The 21,123-nt window shown below is 46.4% G+C and overlaps 1 protein-coding gene across 5 annotated transcripts in view; it reads right to left on the bottom strand.

Annotated features, from left to right (window-relative positions):
• LOC115199072 (ankyrin repeat and sterile alpha motif domain-containing protein 1B) overlaps nt 1-21,123 on the bottom strand; it is a 310,469-nt gene that overhangs the window by 58,690 nt on the left and 230,656 nt on the right. For all 5 annotated transcript variants that reach the window (XM_029761613.1, XM_029761611.1, XM_029761614.1 and 2 more), the window contains 2 exons: nt 16,605-16,703; nt 14,964-15,116 (listed from right to left, as the gene is read on the bottom strand). In XM_029761613.1, coding sequence (XP_029617473.1) covers nt 14,964-15,116; nt 16,605-16,703 — 252 coding nt within the window. The remainder of the gene's footprint in view (nt 1-14,963; nt 15,117-16,604; nt 16,704-21,123) is intronic.

Genomic DNA, 21,123 nt, shown 5'->3' with positions numbered 1-21,123 from the left:
CCATGTAAGCTACCTACACACCACCTACCACCCCCACGTAATGCAATAGTTGGGCTGCATTCCATTCCCTCCAGGCCCTAGTGTGCAATTCTCTTACAGCATACCTGTACATGTCCTAACTTAGAGAGTGGGAGTACCGAAAAAGAATGGAGAGTAACAGAGACAGATTGAAATCATCTAAGTTGATGAGCAAGTACATTTGTTCTAAACATCTGTTCTAAATGTGATGAACAGACAGAGACAGAACCAGGGCTGAAGTCCCAACAGGAGATCTGAGAGGTCCATCTACACCAAGCCCTCAGGGCCTGTTACCCAGCCTGCCCTGGGATGTGTGTGTTGGCCTGTACGTGAGTGACTGTGTGTTCCCACCTGAACTCAAGCACTCTATGAACCCCTCTACACACACACACACACACACACACACACACACACTTCTACACTACTTTCACCACCGCTGCACAGCCACAGCAATTCCCAGCCCAGGACAGCAAGACTCAGATCTCTCTTTTATGCAACTGTGTACAGTACATCTCCAAAACACACAGATTAAAACAAATACAGAAATACGGGCAGGTATTTCACACACACGCGGAATAGTCACTAGTCAGCAGGATCGATTGAACGGCACAGAAGCGTTTCATACGTTCCCATCCCCTCGGGCCACTGCACCCCATAGAACACACAACCTCTAGAGAAGAGAGAGCGAGGAGAGAACGAGAGAGAGAGAGCCATAATACAAAAAACACAGAGAAAGAGGCAGTAGCAAGCACATCGATGGAGAAGCACCACTAATAACACTCCTTCCCCTTCTGTCTCCCTCTCTTTCCCTGTACAGTATATCTCCATCCCCCCTCACTCCTTCCCCTTCTGTCTCCTCTCTTTCCCTGTACAGTATATCTCCATCCCCCCCTCACTCCTTCCCCTTCTGTCTCCTCTCTTTCCCTGTACAGTATATCTCCATCCCCCCTCACTCCTTCCCCTTCTGTCTCCCCTCTTTCCCTGTACAGTATATCTCCATCCCCCCTCACTCCTTCCCCTTCTGTCTCCCCTCTTTCCCTGTACAGTATATCTCCATCCCCCCTCACTCCTTCCCCTTCTGTCTCCTCTCTTTCCCTGTACAGTATATCTCCATCCCCCCTCACTCCTTCCCCTTCTGTCTCCCCTCTTTCCCTGTACAGTATATCTCCATCCCCCTCACTCCTTCCCCTTCTGTCTCCTCTCTTTCCCTGTACAGTATATCTCCATCCCCCCTCACTCCTTCCCCTTCTGTCTCCTCTCTTTCCCTGTACAGTATATCTCCATCCCCCCTCACTCTCTCTAATCATTCTTTCCCCTTCTTATTCCCCGTAGACTTACCTTTCTTCCGAAAGGGTTATTCTGTACGAAAGGTCTTGGAGAGAGGAACACGCAATTCCAGCAGCTCTTCTCTGTGTTCCCCCAGAGCTGTGTGCTCCCCCTCTGCTTCTCAGAGAGACGGACTAATACATGTAGCTCCTTTTAGCTGTGAGTCACAATCCAGTCCAGCAGTAAATAGCAGAGAAGAGGAGTGTGCCCTCTCTCTCTCCCTCTCTCTCTCCACGCTTTGTCTCCTATCTCCTCTCTGTAAACTCCCCCTTCTCGCTCTCCTCTTTCTTTTCCCTCCTCTCTTTCCCTCCCTCTCTCTCTCTCTATTTCTCCCTCCCTCCCTCTCTCTCGTTCTCCAGATTCCAGAGGTTTTCCACCGTTCTGCCACTCCTCCTTCCTCCTCAGCTGCGGCAGAGAGACTGTCTCTCCTACATCTCTGCCTGAAACCCCCGCTCTACGCGTCTCTCTCTCTCTCTCTCTCTCTCTCTCTCTCTCTCTCTCTCTCTCTCTCTCTCTCTCTCTCTCTCTCTCTCTCTCTCTCTCTCTCTCTCTCTCTCTCTCTCTCTCTCTCTCTCTCTCTCTCTCTCTCTCTCTCTCTCTCTCTCTCTCTCTCTCTCTCTCTCTCTCTCTCTCTACCTCGTTACTATGGAGACGCGGGGCCCATGCACACTGGCTGTCGGTGTAGGTGAGTGAGTGTATATGTGCCTAAATGTGTGCGTATATGTCAGTGCATACCAGTAATGCAGAGCTCCTGTGTATCCCTGCATATCTCTCTACCACTATCCAATGAGCTAAGTCACCCATTATAATCCGACACCACACTACAGCCTAGAACAGAATAACATGAATGGGCGATGGGACTTGACAACAGGTGTGTGTGTATGCTATAGTGAGTGTGTGTGTGTACATAACACATAAAACCTAAGCCATCTAGCTTGGCTTTGCATCATCCCATTCCTAACTATAAGTATCATTCATGTGATACTATGTTTAAGGGATAATGCCTTTCGAAGCCGGCACTTGTAAGGCCTAAGACGAAGTATAGGGCCGGCAAACCGTGCCAATATATCCAAACACCGGCCAATATATCCAAACACCGGCTTCCTGGGCATTATTTTTTTTATTTATTTTACCTTTATTTAACTAGGCAAGTCAGTTAAGAACAAATTCTTATTTTCAATGACGGCCTAGGACCAGTGGGTTAACTGCCTTCAGGGGCAGAACGACAGATTAACTTTTATACGACAGTCTTTTTGTTCTGTATCTATGGACGCGACCCAGTCGTTCAGTCTTTTTGTTCTGAATCTATGGACGCGACCCAGTCGTTCAGTCTTTTTGTTCTGTATCTATGGACGCGACCCAGTCGTTCAGTCTTTCTGTTCTGTATCTATGGACGTGACCCAGTCGTTCAGTCTTTTTGTTCTGAATCTATGGACGCGACCCAGTCGTTCAGTCTTTTTGTTCTGAATCTATGGACGCGACCCAGTCGTTCAGTATCTATGGACGCGACCCAGTCGTTCAGTCTTTTTGTTCTGTATCTATGGACGCGACCCAGTCGTTCAGTCTTTTTGTTCTGTATCTACGGACGCGACCCAGTCGTTCAGTCTTTTTGTTCTGTATCTATGGACGCGACCCAGTCGTTCAGTCTTTTTGTTCTGTATCTATGGACGCGACCCAGTCGTTCAGTCTTTTTGTTCTGTATCTATGGACGCGACCCAGTCGTTCAGTCTTTTTGTTCTGTATCTATGGACGCGACCCAGTCGTTCAGTCTTTTTGTTCTGTATCTATGGATGTGACCCAGTCGTTCAGTCTTTTTGTTCTGAATCTATGGACGCGACCCAGTCGTTCAGTCTTTTTGTTCTGTATCTATGGACGCGACCCAGTCGTTCAGTCTTTTTGTTCTGAATCTATGGACGCGACCCAGTCGTTCAGTCTTTTTGTTCTGAATCTATGGACGCGACCCAGTCGTTCAGTCTTTTTGTTCTGAATCTATGGACGCGACCCAGTCGTTCAGTATCTATGGACGCGACCCAGTCGTTCAGTCTTTTTGTTCTGTATCTATGGACGCGACCCAGTCGTTCAGTCTTTTTGTTCTGTATCTACGGACGCGACCCAGTCGTTCAGTCTTTTTGTTCTGAATCTATGGACGCAACCCAGTCGTTCAGTCTTTTTGTTCTGTATCTATGGACGCGACCCAGTCGTTCAGTCTTTTTGTTCTGTATCTATGGGCGCGACCCAGTCGTTCAGTCTTTTTGTTCTTTATCAATGGACGCGACCCAGTCGTTCAGTATCTATGGACGCGACCCAGTCGTTCAGTCTTTTTGTTCTGTATCTACGGACGTGACCCAGTCGTTCAGTCTTTTTGTTCTTTATCAATGGACGCGACCCAGTCGTTCAGTATCTATGGACGCGACCCAGTCGTTCAGTCTTTTTGTTCTGAATCTATGGATGCGACCCAGTCGTTCAGTCTTTTTGTTCTGAATCTATGGACGCGACCCAGTCGTTAGTTCTGAATGTTCCATTACCATATTGGCTGGCAATGTTCTTATCCTTTGCTTGTTAGCTAGCCAACTATGGCCAACTTCCAGTCACGTCAAACAGTGCAGCCAGAATAACAGAAAAGTAGCTGTTTTCTAGTGACATTTATTTGGATACATCCATAACAATGAGCTAATGATGCACGATTTCACCTGGCATAGAAAATGTGCTCTCTCATCAGGACACTGTTGTTCAGAGAAGCTAGCCAACAACACAGCTAATACAATCACTTCAAACTGAAGCTGGAAAGACTGCAAACTAGCAGCATTTCATTTAGTTCTACCTGTTTTCTATTGACATTTCTTTGTATATATATATATATAGAAAAATGATACCAGCTGATTCATGATTTCAACTGGCTGAGAAAAGCTGTCTGCCTGTCTATCTCGTCCCAACATGTTAATGTACTATGAGATAGGTGGAGATCAGATTTCAATATTGAAACAATGTTACAAGTGTCAGAGAGAGAGAGAGCAAGGTTTATACAAATCTCTGCTGTTGAAAACTAAATGTTAGTCTAAAAGAAATGTGAGATAATGTCTAGATGCTTTTTACAGTGGAGAACAAGTTTATAAATTGTCTGGCTGGGCTGATGAGACAGTGGATTGCGCAGTCAGATGCAACATAGTAAACAGGCATTCTAACATCATAGATTTAGCTGGTGGTAACTTGTGGAATAGACACTGGCTAGAATGGTTAAAACCGCAATCAGCATTCAGGATTAGAAGCACCCGTTGTATAATTTACAGTAGTACAAAACTGTCAGGGTCAGAACATAAAGTTACAGCATCTCTCACTACACCTCCTACTCTATTCTACCATAAGGGGGTGTAGTGAATCCAAACAGGAATTAACAAGCAATGGTCAGAGAATGCAACATAGTAGCACAGTGTACAGTCCTCAGGCAAAACCACCCACACACCAATTAACATCAGTACTAACATTACTTACCCCTCTATCAAGATATATGTACTGCTTGTAGGCTTCAACACACATAGACATGTACACACACACACACACACACGTGCAGTACCCATATGGACCACACACACACGCTCACCCTCCTACATAGAATCATCCTAACACAAAACATGCATTAAGATTCAATTATTTGCAGCTTAGAAGTGCGTCCAACTGACCAGCAGTGTGTGTGCTGTGGCTAACGAAGGCAGGAACCATCTGGTGGTGTGATGGGAAACAATCTGTGTATTTGGAGAGGTGACAGAGAAGTTGACACACACACACTGTGCATTTGGACAGGTGACAGAGAAGGTATGAAAAGCACAAACAAAGGGACACATCCGATTTAAAATCCTCCATCCTCCATTCACATATATAGTCTCTATGGTAACTACTAGCTGAGGCGTCATGGCAACAGGGCAGAGCTGGGATAAAAAGGCTAAACTATTATTACTGGCTTGATGACTTATTGACCGCCCACCATTATTGTGTTCAAGACTGGATATTAGCCAAGCAGAATGGGGAACAGTGTGTGTGTGTGGTGTGTGTGTGTGTGTTTACGGACTGTCTTATTGCTATTTCCCTTTCAAGGAGCATATTATACGATCAGTGAGGAATGTAGAGAGACTTGTCCAGCCCTGTGGGAGTATGACACACACACACACAAAGAACACGGCACTGAGCACCCTACAGCACTACCCAGAAACACGCCCTCACATGCAAGGAATGAGCATGAAGCAATACTCAGCCACCTGAAAACACTCATCTGTTAGCCCAGGTAGACAACACTAGTTATCACTAGTAGTCCCAACTAACATAAATAACCTCTGCTTTCAATGAGATCTCACAGCTTTTACTCACTAACACACACATGCACAAACACAATCCCCACACACGCACGCACACACACACACACACACACTCCCCAAACCGTGTTCTCTGTCTGAGACAGTGTTCATTTCGTCAAAAAAGATTGTGACTAAAATATTCATCAAACACCTATTTTTCACTGGCAGTTGACAAGACTAAAACTGACTAAATAGACCCAGAACAAAAACTATAAATAAAGTAAAATTATTTTTCATTTTAGTTGACTAAAACATAACGAGACAAAATTATCTCTGTGACAAAAATGTGACTACTAAGTGGACTGGACAATAGTTTCTGAGACTGAGAGCTTTTCAATAATTTGTTAAAGCTACACCTTGTTCAGTCGTGTTACCTCATTAACTAGCTACAGCTAAAAACCTGGGGTGCGTTCAGCAGGACGCAACGTTTTGGAACGTTCAGATGGAAATATGTTATGTAAAACAAACATGCCTCTCTGACATGTTGAATAAGGAACAACGTCGGCTCGATTCATGGTATTTCTATCTGCAACGTTCAGGAACGTTTTTAAAACTGAATGTGGCGCTGGTAACATTACCAGTAGCCTGTTACGCAAACATTTGGTGAGAAAGGAAAAGGGATAGCAAACAAAATGACTAAGACTAAATCTAACAAACAGTGCCAAAATGAACACTGGTCTGAGAGGGTCAGGAAGAGGTCCTGGGGGGAAATAACAGCCTCAACTTCTCCACCACTTTAACTCTCTAGAAAGCTTTCCAATCACGTTGAATTTCCTAATTACTCCATTCTGTGCTCTCAGCCTTTGCCTCCTCTAGGTGTGTTAATGGAGTGGTGCCACTCTGTCTGCCTGACAACAGGGAGGAAGGCGGAAATGAAAGGCTGTGGCGCCATCTTGTGCATGGCTATGTTACTGCAGCTGTCTCTCCAACATCCATCCATGTCATAGTCATCATAGCAATAATACAAACTCTACATGTCTGTTTCAATCATTCATTTTCCGTTGTATTTACAGTTTAGGCATTTAGCAGTAAGTGCCTTGCTTAAGGGCACATTGACAAATGTTTAACCTAGTCAGCCCTGGGATTCGAACCAGCGACCTTTGGGTTACTGGCCCAATGCTCTTAACCGCTAGGCTACCTGCCTATTCCACTTGGAATGAGTCTGCATTCTTACCAATCCCATGTCTAGGATGTAAGCATCTTTGAAAAGAACAAGGGTAAAAGCCCATCTTAAAGCTCAAAACAGATCTAAATCAAGTAGATCTCTGTGGCTCAAAAGCTGAATATGATTTGTCTACTGGAAGGATTCATGGTGGTGTTCAGTAGTTACACAGCACAATAATACATTTTGGTGCTACGTGAAATCGTCCAATAAGAATGCTCTTATTGGTGTTCCATTTCAATATGGTTGGACATTTGGTGCTTCCTCACATTTCTTCTGTGAGAGAGGCCTGGCGATCTGTTCTGAAGATGGAAGCATTGACGTCTAGCTCATTGACAGTTGCAACAAGGAAGCTCTTGCAACTGGTCTCTGTGTCTGTGTGTCTGTGTGTCTGTGTCTGTGTGTGTGTCTGTGTGTGTGTGTGTGTGTGTGTGTGTGTGTGTGTGTGTGTGTGTGTGTGTGGAGAAGAGGAAGGATTAAGAGGTGTTTCTGGAGGAACATTATTCTCATCCCACAACAGCAGGCCTGTATATGTACACACACAGACACCTAGTTCTATTTGAAACCTTTCCACAATGGCCCTCCGCCTCTCCATTGTCTCCCCGGTCGCCACAGAATCTGTGGCCCATTGCGATTATGAAGTGATTTACTGGGAAAGCAATCGAGAAACAATTCTCCCCATCACTCTCCCTCTGTTATTTACCATCTCTCTCTCATGGTATTCTCTCTCTATACATACACATATACATACACACACATACACATATATATATATATATGTACGTCGGGCCCTCATACCACCCTCATGGAGTCTGTTTCTGACCGTTTGAGCAGACACATGCACATTTGTGGCCTGCTGGAGGTAATTTTGCAGGGCTCTGGCAGTGCTCCTCCTGCTCCTCCTTGCACAAAGGCGGAGGTAGCGGTCCTGCTGCTGGGTTGTTGCCCTCCTACGGCCTCCTCCACGTCTCCTGATGTACTGGCCTGTCTCCGGGTAGCGCCTCCATGCTCTGGACACTACGCTGACAGACACAGCAAACCTTCTTGCCACAGCTCGCATTGATGTGCCATCCTGAATGAGCTGTACTACCTGAGCCACTTGTGTGGGTTGTAGACTCAGTCTCATGCTACCACTAGAGTGAAAGCACCGCCAGCATTCAAAAGTGACCAAAACATCAGCCAGGAAGCATAGGAACTGAGAAGTGGTCTGTGGTCACAACCTGCAGAACCACTCCTTTATTGGGGGTGTCTTGCTAATTGCCTATAATTCCCACCTGTTGTCTATTCCATTTGCACAACAGCATGTGGAATTTATTGTCAATCAGTGTTGCTTCCTAAGTGGACAGTTTGATTTCACAGTGTGATTGACTTGGAGTTACATTGTGTTGTTTAAGTGTTCCCTTTATTTTTTGGAGCAGTATATATATATATATACATATACACACACACACTCTCTCGCTCTTTATACTCTCTCTATACATATATATATTCTCTCTCTCTCTATACTCTCCCTCTATATATACACATACTCTCTCTCAATTTAAGGGGCTTTATTGGCATGGGAAACATATGTTTACATTGCCAAAGCAAGTGAAACAACAAAAATGAACAGTAAACACAGAAGTTTTGTGACATTTCTAATGTCACATTATGGCTATGTACAGTGTTGTAACAATGTGCAAATAGTTAAAGTACAAAAGGGAAAATAAATCAACATAAATATGGGTTGTATTTACAATGGTGTTTGTTCTTCACTGGTTGCCCTTTTCTTGTGGCAACAGGTCACACATCTTGCTGCTGTGATGACACACTGTGGTATTTCACCCAGTAGATATGGAAGTTTATCAAAATTGGATTTGTTTTCAAATTCTTTGTGGATCTGTGTAATCTGAGGGAAATATGTCTCCAACATGGTCATACATTTGGCAGGAGGTTAGGAAGTGCACCTCAGTTTCCACCTCATTTTGTGGGCAGTGTGCACATAGCCTGTCTTCTCTTGAGAGCCAGGTCTGCCTACAGCGGCCTTTCTCAATAGCAAGGCTATGCTCACTGAGTCTGTACATAGTCAAAGATTTCCTTAAGTTTGGGTCAGTCACAGTGGTCAGGTATTCTGCCACTGTGTACTCTCTGTTTAGTGCCAAATAGCCTTCTAGTTCGCTCTGTTTTGTGTTTAATTCTTTCCAATGTGTCAAGTATTTATCTTTTTGTTTGATCATTTAGTTGGGTGTAATTGTGCTCTCTCTCTCCAGTAGCCAGTGTGAAGAGCATTGACCTCTACATCACCCCAGAGACAGAGTCCAGCTGCACTCCTCCTATACTCATTATAGGGCTTCTCTCTGTCACCAAACACACACACGTCGTTCCCATCCTCTTTCCTGTCCCCAGTGTCAGTGTGACGCAGTGGAAGCCCCCTAACCCAAATGTAATGGTACTGTCATTTGTATACAGTAGTCAGGCGTGGGAAGCGGGAGTCATGCTCTCAATGATTGGTAGTGAGGAACCACACACTTGCGCGCACACACACACACACACACACACACTGGAGTCACACGCTCAAGTGCTAATGAAGCAATGTGTTTTAATTAATAATAGTGTGAACGGGAGTCCCACATCTGACAGAGATGAACTATTGCACTGAAATTAACTCACAAATGCAGGGGTGTACATACACACACACCATGCACACACACACACACACACACACCATGCACGCACGCACACACACACACACCATGCGCACACACACACACACACACACACACACAAATGCTGGGGAGTGTACATACACACAAACACAGTTTTGTGCAGAAGTGAATATCTTCACCGGTCTCTTCTCTACCCTCCTGTGGCTCTAACTCAAACTACACCCTCCTCTCAATCCTCTACAGCCATTTCCTCTCCCCATCCCTCTCCTCCATCTGAACAGTATACTAACATCCATCCACCTTCTGTAATACGTTTCACCTCCACATTTGTTTTCAGATCAGAGAGGAGAGGAGAGAGGAAAGGAGACTACTGAGATGCATTCCACCCCCAGAAGAGAGAGAGTCGACAAGGAAAGCAGGCCACTGAGAAACTACTGAGGGACCCTGGACAAACAGTGTTCCACATCGCCCGCTCTGGACAAACAGTGTTCCACATCGCCCTGGACAAACAGTGTTCCACATCGCCCTGGACAAACAGTGTTCCACATCGCCCTGGACAAACAGTGTTCCACATCGCCCTGGACAAACAGTGTTCCACATCGCCCTGGACAAACAGTGTTCCACATCGCCCTGGACAAACAGTGTTCCACATCGCCCTGGACAAACAGTGTTCCACATCGCCCTGGACAAACAGTGTTCCACATCGCCCTGGACAAACAGTGTTCCACATCGCCCTGGACAAACCGTGTTCCACATCGCCCTGGACAAACCGTGTTCCACATCGCCCTGGACAAACAGTGTTCCACATCGCCCTGGACAAACAGTGTTCCACATCGCCCTGGACAAACAGTGTTCCACATCGCCCTGGACAAACAGTGTTCCACATCGCCCTGGACAAACAGTGTTACACATCGCCCTGGACAAACAGTGTTCCACATCGCCCTGGACAAACAGTGTTCCACATCGCCCTGGACAAACCGTGTTCCACATCGCCCTGGACAAACAGTGTTACACATCGCCCTGGACAAACCGTGTTCCACATCGCCCTGGACAAACCGTGTTACACATCGCCCTGGACAAACCGTGTTACACATCTCCCTGGACAAACAGTGTTACACATCGCCCTGGACAAACAGTGTTACACATCGCCCTGGACAAACAGTGTTACACATCGCCCTGGACAAACAGTGTTCCACATCGCCCTGGACAAACAGTGTTACACATCGCCCTGGACAAACCGTGTTCCACATCGCCCTGGACAAACAGTGTTACACATCGCCCTGGACAAACCGTGTTACACATCGCCCTGGACAAACCGTGTTCCACATCGCCCTGGACAAACCGTGTTACACATCGCCCTGGACAAACCGTGTTCCACATCGCCCTGGACAAACAGTGTTACACATCGCCCTGGACAAACAGTGTTCCACATCGCCCTGGACAAACAGTGTTACACATCGCCCTGGACAAACCGTGTTCCACATCGCCCTGGACAAACAGTGTTACACATCGCCCTGGACAAACCGTGTTACACATCGCCCTGGACAAACCGTGTTCCACATCGCCCTGGACAAACCGTGTTACACATCGCCCTGGACAAACCGTGTTCCACATCGCCCTGGACAAACCGTGTTACACATCGCCCTGGACAAACAGTGTGGGTGGTTTTCCCGGTGTTGTGAGACATTGCCTCCCAAGTGCTTATATAACTCTCTCTCTCCCTACCTCTCTCTACACCTCTCTCTACCTCCACTGGATCAGTCATCCCTTCATACCGCCCTGGAGGAGAGAAAACACACCATCCTCCTCTCTTCTCACAGAAACCAGCAGGCACTCGATTTAATCAACTCTGACCACTAAATACAGGAGGTGTGTGTGTGTGTGTGTGTGTGTGAGAGCGTACAGTACATGTGTGTGTCTGACAATTTACATCAATTCACAGAAAGCTCTTACATATAGTAGCATATCTCTGAACAGATGAACTAGACTGCTATTACAGTTCAGCAGAGTACAATAAGTACTAGGAAGAGAGTGGCTCAAACGTTTCCCCAACCAACCCTGTAACCAACCAACCAGCCGACCAATCCTGTTACCAACCCACAAACCCTGTAACCAACCTACCGACCCTGTAACCAACCAACCCACCAGCCCTGCAAACAACCCACCCACCAACCAACCAACCAACCAACCCACCAACCGTGTAACCAACCCACCAACCCTGTAACCAACCAACCCACCAACCCTGTAACCAACCCACCAACCCTGTTACCAACCAATCCACCCTGTAACCCACCAACCAACCCACCAACCCTGTTACCAACCCACCAATCCAACAACCCTGTTACCAACCTACCAACCCTGTAACCAACCAACCCACCAGCCCTGCAAACAACCCACTAACCAACCCACCAACCCTGTAACCCACCAACCCTGTAACCAACCCACCAACCCTGTAACCAACCCATCCACCCTGTAACCCACCAACCAAACCTGTTACCAACCAACCAATCCACCTACCCTGTAACCAACCTACCAACCCTGTAACCAACCAACCCACCAGCCATGCAAACAACCCACTAACCAACCCACCAACCCTGTAAACCACCAACCCTGTAACCCACCAACCCTGTAACCAACCCACTAACCCTGTTACCAACCCACCAACCCTGTAACCAACCTACCAACCCTGTAACCAACCAACCCACCAGCCCTGCAAACAACCCACTAACCAACCAACCCACCAACCCACCAACCCTGTAACCAACCCACCAAACCTGTAACCAACCCACCAACCCTGTAACCATCCCATCCACCCTGTAACCCACCAACTAACCCACCAAACCAGTTACCAACCCACCAACCCTGTAACAACCCACCAACCCTGTAACCAACCCATCCACCCTGTAACCCTGTTAACAACCCACCAATCCACCAACCCTGTTACTGACCCACCAACCCTGTAACCAACCCTGTAACCAACAAACCCACCAGCCCTGCAAACAACCCACTAACCAACCCAGCAACCCTATAACCAACCCACCAACCCTATTACAAACCCACCAATCCACCAACCCTGTTACCAACCTACCAACCCTGTAACCAACCAACCCACCAACCCTGCAAACAACCCACTAACCAACCCACCAACCCTGTAACCAACCCACCAAACCTGTAACCAACCCACCAACCCTGTAACCATCCCATCCACCCTGTAACCCACCAACTAACCCACCAAACCAGTTACCAACCCACCAACCCTGTAACAACCCACCAACCCTGTAACCCACCAACCAACCCTGTTAACAACCCACCAATCCACCAACCCTGTTACCGACCCACCAACCCTGTAACCAACCCTGTAACCAACAAACCCACCAGCCCTGCAAACAACCCACTAACCAACCCACCAACCCTATAACCAACCCACCAACCCTATTACAAACCCACCAATCCACCAACCCTGTTACCAACCTACCAACCCTGTAACCAACCCTGTAACCAACAAACCCACCAGCCCTGCAAACAACCCACTAACTAACCCACCAACCCTATAACCAACCCACCAACCCTATTACAAACCCACCAATCCACCAACCCTGTTACCAACCTACCAACCCTGTAACCAACCAACCCACCAGCCCTGCAAACAACCCACTAACCAACCCACCAACCCTATAACCAACCCACCAACCCTATTACAAACCCACCAATCCACCAACCCTGTTACCGACCCACCAACCCTGTAACCAACCCTGTAACCAACAAACCCACCAGCCCTGCAAACAACCCACTAACCAACCCACCAACCCTATTACAAACCCACCAATCCACCAACCCTGTTACCAACCTACCAACCCTGTAACCAACCAACCCACCAGCCCTGCAAACAACCCACTAACCAACCCACCAACCCTGTAACCAACCCACCAACCCTGTAACCAACCCATCCACCCTGTAACCCACCAACCAAACCTGTTACCAACCAACCAATCCACCTACCCTGTACCCAACCTACCAACCCTGTAACCAACCCACCAACCCTGTAACCAACCCATCCACCCTGTAACCCACCAACCAAACCTGTTACCAACCAACCAATCCACCTACCCTGTACCCAACCTACCAACCCTGTAACCAACCAACCAACCCACCAAAACGGTTACCAACCCACCAACCCTGTAACCAACCCACAACCCTGTAACCAACCCATCCACCCTGTAACCCACCAACCAACCCTGTTACCAACCCACCAACCCTGTAACCAACCCATCAACCGACCCACCAATCCTGTAACCAATAACCCACCAGCCCTGCAAACAACCCACCAAACAACCAACCCACCAACCTTGTAACCAACCCACAAACCCTGTAACCAACCCTGTAACCAACCCTGTAACCAACCCACCAACCCTGTTACCAACCCACCAACCCTGTAGCCAACCCATCCACCCTGTAACCCACCAACCAACCCACCAACCCTGTAACCAACCCACCAACCCTGTAACCAACCCTGTAACCAACCCACCAACCCTGTAACCAACCCACCAACCCTGTAACCAACCCATCCACCCTGTAACCCACCAACCAACCCAGTTACCAACCAACCCACCAACCTTGTTACCAACCCACCAACCCTGTAGCCAACCCACCAACCCTGTAGCCAACCCATCCACCCTGTAACCCACCAATCAACCCACCAACCCTGTAACCAACCAACCCACCAGCCCTGCAAACAACCCACCAACCAACCAACCAACCCACCAACCTTGTAACCTACCCACCAACCTTGTAACTAACCCACCAACCCTGTAATCAATCCTGTAACCAACCCTGCAACCAATCCACCAACCCACCAACCAACCCTGTAACCAATCCACCAACCCTGTAACCAACCCACCAACCAACCCTGCAACCAACCCACCAACCCTGTAACCAATCCACCAACCCGGCAACCCACCAACCCTGCAACCCACCAACCAACCAACCCTGCAACCCACCAACCAACCAACCCTGCAACCCACCAACCATCCAACCCTGCAACCAACCAACCCTGCAACCCACCAACCAACCAACCCTGCAACTCACCAACCAACCCTGCAACCCACCAACCATCCAACCCTGCAACCCACCAACCAACCAACCCTGCAACCCACCAACCAACCAACCCTGCAACCCACAACCAAGCGGTGTGTTCCAACGATCCAAAGATGACAAAATCTGTCAGGGGGACCATGTGACCTCCACCTGTGCTCCACATGTCATCTTCTATCTGTTCTGTGGACTAAAGATAGATCCTAATAAACAAACTAGAAAATGAACATTTACTGACAGAAATGTGTATGCTTGCTTCTACTGTCTTCTTCAGTCAGTATTTCTATAGTAGCGCATGGGGAATAACAGACGTGTGTTTTCAGCAAGCACATTAAAAAAAGAGTAATAACCAGCAATAACCAGTAATAGACTCACATTGATGAGTTCTATCTCCCAGATCTTCTTGACCAGTTCCATGGAGGTGTATCCGTTGATGAGGAAGGACTTAGTGTAGTCTCCCAGCTCCAGAGACTCCAGCCACTCAGCCACTGACGTGGGGTTGTTACCGTCATAGCCGATAGGACGCACCTGGAGGGGGAAGGAGGAGGGGACAGACTGTTACTAGATGATATGAAGAGCAATGATACAGGACACTCAAACTAGGCAGGGGGGCAGAGAGGGAGGCAGGGAGGGAGGAAAGGAGGGAGGGGGGCAGAGAGGGATGCAGGGAGAGAAGAAAGGAGGGAGGGGGCAGAGAGGGAGGCAGGGAGGGAGGAAAGGAAGGAGGCAGGAAAGGAGGGAGGGGGCAAAGAGGGAGGCAGGGAGGGAGGGGGCAGAGAAGGAGGCAGGGAGGGAAGAAAGCAGGGAGGCAGGGAGGGAGGAAAGGAGGGAGGGGAGCAGAGAGGGAGACAGGGAGGGAGGGGGGCAGAGAGGGAGACAGGGAGTGAGGAAAGGAGCTAGGCAGAGAGTGAGGGAAGGAGGGAGCAGAGAGGGAAGGAGGGAGCAGAGAGGGAAGGAGGGAGTAGAGAGGGAAGGAGAGACCGTCAATAAATTACAGATATATAGATGACATACTAACTAGAGTACGCCATCAAAGGCTCAAACTGGACGAAGACAGATGGAGGGAGGGAGGGGAAGCATAGCCTGTGCTGCATGTAAAATGATGACTTAAATACAGAAATGGAATATAAGATTCTGAATTCCATATCAACCCTTAGCACCCAAGGACATGATAAGCATTATAGAGAAAATCCCACCTAGCCATTCAAAGGGAGAGGCAGGGCTAGTTCCATACTGCTTACAGAATAGCTATCTAAATCCTTCAGATCAACAAGGGGTGTAGGGGCTAAAGGTTTATTTAGGATTAGGCAAATGTATCTTATTCTTCCCTATATTTACTTGGTATGGTGTGTTGGCCTATGTGACGTGAGAATATATTTCACAGTAAGTGGGTCTCAGCACTTTCTTTTGCAATTATTTTGCAACACGACTTCAGAGGAGACGAGCATTCTGCTTTTTCTCATAGAAGAGGACATATCTGAAGTAATAAGGACCCGGGATCCAACTTTGAAGAAGAGTTGGGACTTTGGAGTGAGCACATCGTGTGACATTTTCCTAAAATGTGCATCCTTCTTTCCACAAGGTGAGGGAGAGGAGAGATGATTTCCCTGTAGTTTGAAAACTTTGCAGGGATCAGAGAAGGAAAGTGCTGACTGAGATTACATTTAAGAAGATTGGTTACCCAGAGTCCCTCCCTCCCTCATTTAATTGACATCTCTCACTTAGTTGGCTATATTGGTTGTGTGTGTGACTGCACAAGGGAAGTTTCAACCATTTTGAATGTTATATCGTTTTTAGAGCGATGTTCTATTGGCGAATAACTCAGATACACATGAAAACATGATATGACCCCAGGATTAGATAGAACGTCACTCAGAGATGCACAAATACAATATACAATATTTCATTTATACTGGTGAAGAGCTCATCTTCTGATGTTATCCCCTCCACAGAATCCTAATGATGCAAGATTCATTTTTACTGCAGTACACGCAAACGCACGCACACAGTACTGACCCTGGGCAGTAGGCGTATGGCCTGTAGCAGCCTCTGTCTGTGGGCTGAGTTGAGGATCCCGATCTCCAGCAGGTCCTGGTCCTCCACCACGTTACTGCCCTGCATGGGGAACATACACATGACATCATCAGTCCATTGATCAGTGACATCATCATGCAGAGACCTCTGTTCACTACTCCACCCATCCCAATGCCTTGTTGTGAGGGGTATCTTGCATAAATGGCTACCAATAATCTAACTAGTTTCTTAGTTATTTACAATTAAGTATTTACACTGTAGTTTATGTAATGCACCCCCTACCTGGCACACGCAACCTAGATTTATTTTCCCTTTTGTTCTTTAACTATTTGCACATTATTACAACACTGTATATAAACATAATGGCATTTTTTGTTTTTTCACTTTTTTTATGATCCATTTCATATGTAAACACATGTTTCCCATGCTAATAAAGCCCCTTAAATTGAAATTTAATTGACTCAGTGAGTGAGTTTCGGCTCAATTTGGTATGAGGGCCTGCTATACAAATTGGTGGAAATTGGTGTTGGGGGAAAAACACACAACATTATAACATTAATGTACACAAACAACAAGTGTGCGGTTAAAATTGGCAAAAAAACACACACAGTTCTATAAAAAGGGCCGGGGGGTGAGACAAATCAAATCAAATCAAATAATTAAAGAGCAGCAGTAAAATAACAATAGTGAGGCTGTATACAGGGGGGTACCGGTACAGAGTCAATGTGCGGGGGCACTGGTTAGTCGAGGTAAAATGTATATGTAGGTGACTATGGATAGATAATAACAGAGCAGCTGCGTAAAAGAGGGGGGGTGGGGCAATGCAATTAGTCTGAGTAGCCATTTGATTAGAGGTTCAGGAGTCTTATGGCTTGGGGGTAGAAGCTGTTTAGAAGCCTCTTGAACCTAGACTTGGCGTTCCGGTATCGCTTGCCGTGCGGTAGCAGAGAGAACAGTCTATGACTAGGGTGGCTGGAGTCTTTGACAATTTTTAGGGCCTTCCTCTGACACCGCCTGGTGTAGAGGTCCTGGATGGCAGGAAGCTTGGCCCCAGTGATGTACTGGGCCGTACGCACTACCCTCTGCAGTCGGAGGCCGAGTAGTTGCCATGCCAGGCAGTGATGCAACCCGTCAGGATGCTCTCGATGGTGCAGCTGTAAAACCTTTTGAGGATCTGAGTACCCATGCCAAATCTGTTCAGTCTCCTGAGGGGGAATAGGTTTTGCCGTGCCCTCTTCACGACTGTCTTGGTGTGCTTGGACCATGTTAGTTTGTGATGTGGACACCAAGGAACTTGAAGCTCTCAACCTGCTCCACTACAGCCCTGTTGCACCACACAGCCAGGTCTCTGACCTCCTCCTTAAAACCTGTTAAGGTATAGGGGGCAGTATTTTTACTTTTGGATGAAAAGCATGCCCAGAGTAAACTGCCTAATACTCAGGCCCAGAGTCAAATATTTGCATATTGTTAGTAGAATTGTTGTACTATTTTGTTGTTTTGAGTTGGATAGAAAACACTCTGAAGTTTCTAAAACTGTTTGAATGATGTCTGTGAGTATAACAGAACTCATATGGCAGGCAAAAACCTGAGAAAATTCCAACCAGGAATTGGGAAATTTAGTCTTTCAAACCATTGCCTATTGAAACTACAGAGTCTGTGATGTCATGTTGCACTTCCTAAGGCTTCCACTAGATGTCAACAGTCTTTAGAAAGTTTTGAGGCTTCTATGGTGAATTTTGAGGGAATAACAGCCGGTTCAAGCAGTGGACTGTCTGAGGTCATGTAGTTACTTCATGCGCATTCACGCATGGCTAGCATTTTTTATTTTTTTCTGTAATGAATACGCTATTGTTCGGTTGGAATATTATCGATTATTTATGTTAAAAACACCATAAGGATTGATTGTAAACATCGTTTGACATGTTTCTACAAACGGTAATGGAACTTTTGAGCTTTTCGTCTATTGATTTGCGCTCCCGCATCATGCCTTTGGAATAGTGTTCTGGACGCGCCAACAAAACGGAGGTATTTGGACATAAATGATGGACTTTATCGAACAAATGAACATTTCTTGTGGAAGTGGGAGTCCTGCGAGTGCATTCCTCCGAAGATCAGCAAAGGTCAGGAAAGATTTATAACACTAATTTTGAGTTTTATTGATGCCATGACTTGGCGGGTAGCTGTATAGCTTGCATTGATGGTTGAACTCTGTACTCAGAATATTGAACAATGTGCTTTCGCCGAAAAGCTATTTTAAAATCTGACACAGCGGTTGCATTAAGGAGTAGTATATCTATAATTCTTTAAATAATTGTTATATATTTTGTCAACGTTTATGATGAGTATTTCTGTAAATTAATGTGCACATTCACCGGAAGTTTTGGGAGGCAGACATTTTCTGAACATCACGCGCCAATGTAAAATGCTGTTTTTGGATATAAATATGAACTTGATTGAACAAAACATACATGTATTGTGTAATATGATGTCCTATGAGTGTCATCTGATGAAGATCGTCAAAGGTTAGTGCTTAATTTTAGCTGTATGTCTGGTTTTTGTGACGCCTCTCCTTGCTAGGAAAATGGCTGTGTGGCTTTTCTTGTTTAGGTGGTGTGCTAACATAATCTAATGTTTTGCTTTCGCTGCAAAGCCTTTTTCAAATCGGACAATGTGGTTGCATTAAGGAGAAGTGTATCTTTAAAATGGTGTAAAATAGTCGTATGTTTGAGAAATTTGAATTATTCGATTTTTGATGTTTTGTATTTCGCGCCCTGCTATCCCATTGGCTGTTGGCTAGGGGTCCCGCTGGCGGAACGGGGTTCCGCTAGCGGAACGTCTGTCATCAACAGGTTTTAAAGGCTGTCTCGTCGTTGTCGGTGATCAGGCCTACTTCTGTTGTGTCATCGGCAAACTTAATGATGGTGTTGGAGTCATGTTTGGCAGTGTAGTCATGAGTGAACGTGGAGTACAGGAGGGGACTGAGCACGCACCCGAGGGGCCTCAGTGTTGAGGATCAGCGTGGGTGCAGCCCGTCAGGAAGTCCAGGATCCAGTTGCAGAGGGAGGTGTTTAGTCCCAGGGTCTTTAGCTAAGTGATGAGATTTGAGGGCACTATGGTGCTGAACACTGAGCTGTAGTCAATGAATAGCATTCTCACATAGGTGTTCCTTTTCTCCAGGTGTGAAAAGGCAGTGTGGAGTGCAATAGAGATTGAATCATCTGTGGATCTGTTGGGGCGGTATGCAAATTGGAGTGGGTCTAGGATTTCTGGGATAATGGTGCTGATGTGAGCCATGACCAGCCTTTCAAAGCACTTCATGGCTACAGACGTGAGTGCTATGGGTCGGTAGTCATTTAGGCAGGTTACCTTAGCGTTCTTGGGTACAGGCACTATGGTGGTCTGCTTGAAACATATTGGTATTACAGATTACAGAAAATGTCAGTGAAGACACTTGCCATTTGGTCTGCGCATTCTTGGAGTACAAGTCCTGGTAATCCGTCTGGCCTTGTGAATGTTGACCTGTTTAAAGGTCTTCCTCACATTGGCTGCGGAGAGTGTGATCACACAGTCGTCCGGAACAGCCGATGCTCTCATATGCATGTTTCAGTGTTACTTGCCTCGAAGCGAGGATAGAAGTAATTTAGCTTGTCTGGTAGACTCGTGTCACTGGGCAGCTCTTGGCGGTGCTTCCCTTGGTAATCCGTGATAGTTTGCAAGCCCTGCCACATGTGGTGGTTAATTTCTTTACTATCAAATAAGAAGAGACAAACTTATCACACAAGTCAGTGTTATACTTAAACTATATCTTTAATAATAAGAGCTTTGCAATAGCAATGACTTGTCAACGATTCACAATTTTCTAATGATCCGTTGAGTCATTTAGGTTGAAAGGGGTGTATCTTGGTTATAAAATACCTTTGTACGTTTGTTTTGCCACTCTCAACAGATCATTAGAAAATGGCGAATCGTTGACAAGTCATTGCTATTGCAAAGCTCTTAATATTAAAGATATAGTTTAAGTATAACTCTGACTTGTGTGATAAGTTTGTCTCTCCTTATTTGATAGTAAAGAAATTAACCAGCACACGCATCCGACGAGTGTCAGAGCCGGTGTAGTACGATTCGATCTTAGTCTTGTATTGACGCTTTGCCTGTTTGATGGTTCGTCAGAGGGCATAGCGGGATTTCTTATAAGCTTCCGGGTTAGAGTCCCGCTCCTTGAAGCTGCAGCTCTACCCTTTAGCTCAGTGCGGATGTTGCCTGTAATGCATGGCTTCTGGTTGGGGTATTTACGTACAGTCACTGTTGGGACGACATCTTCGATGCACTTATTGATGAAGCCAGTGACTGATGTGGTGTACTCCTCAATGCCATCGGAAGAATCCCGGACCATATTCCAGTCTGTGCTAGCAAAACAGTCCTGTAGCTTAGTATCTGCTTCATCTGACCACTTTTTTATTGAGCGAGTCACTGGTGCTTCCTGCTTTAATTTTAGCTTGTA

The sequence above is a fragment of the Salmo trutta genome, chromosome 8, assembly GCF_901001165.1.
Source record: "Salmo trutta chromosome 8, fSalTru1.1, whole genome shotgun sequence".
NCBI lineage: Eukaryota > Metazoa > Chordata > Actinopteri > Salmoniformes > Salmonidae > Salmo > Salmo trutta.
The sequence above is the reverse complement of the archived record's forward strand: the minus strand, read 5'-3'. Positions and strand labels throughout refer to the sequence as shown.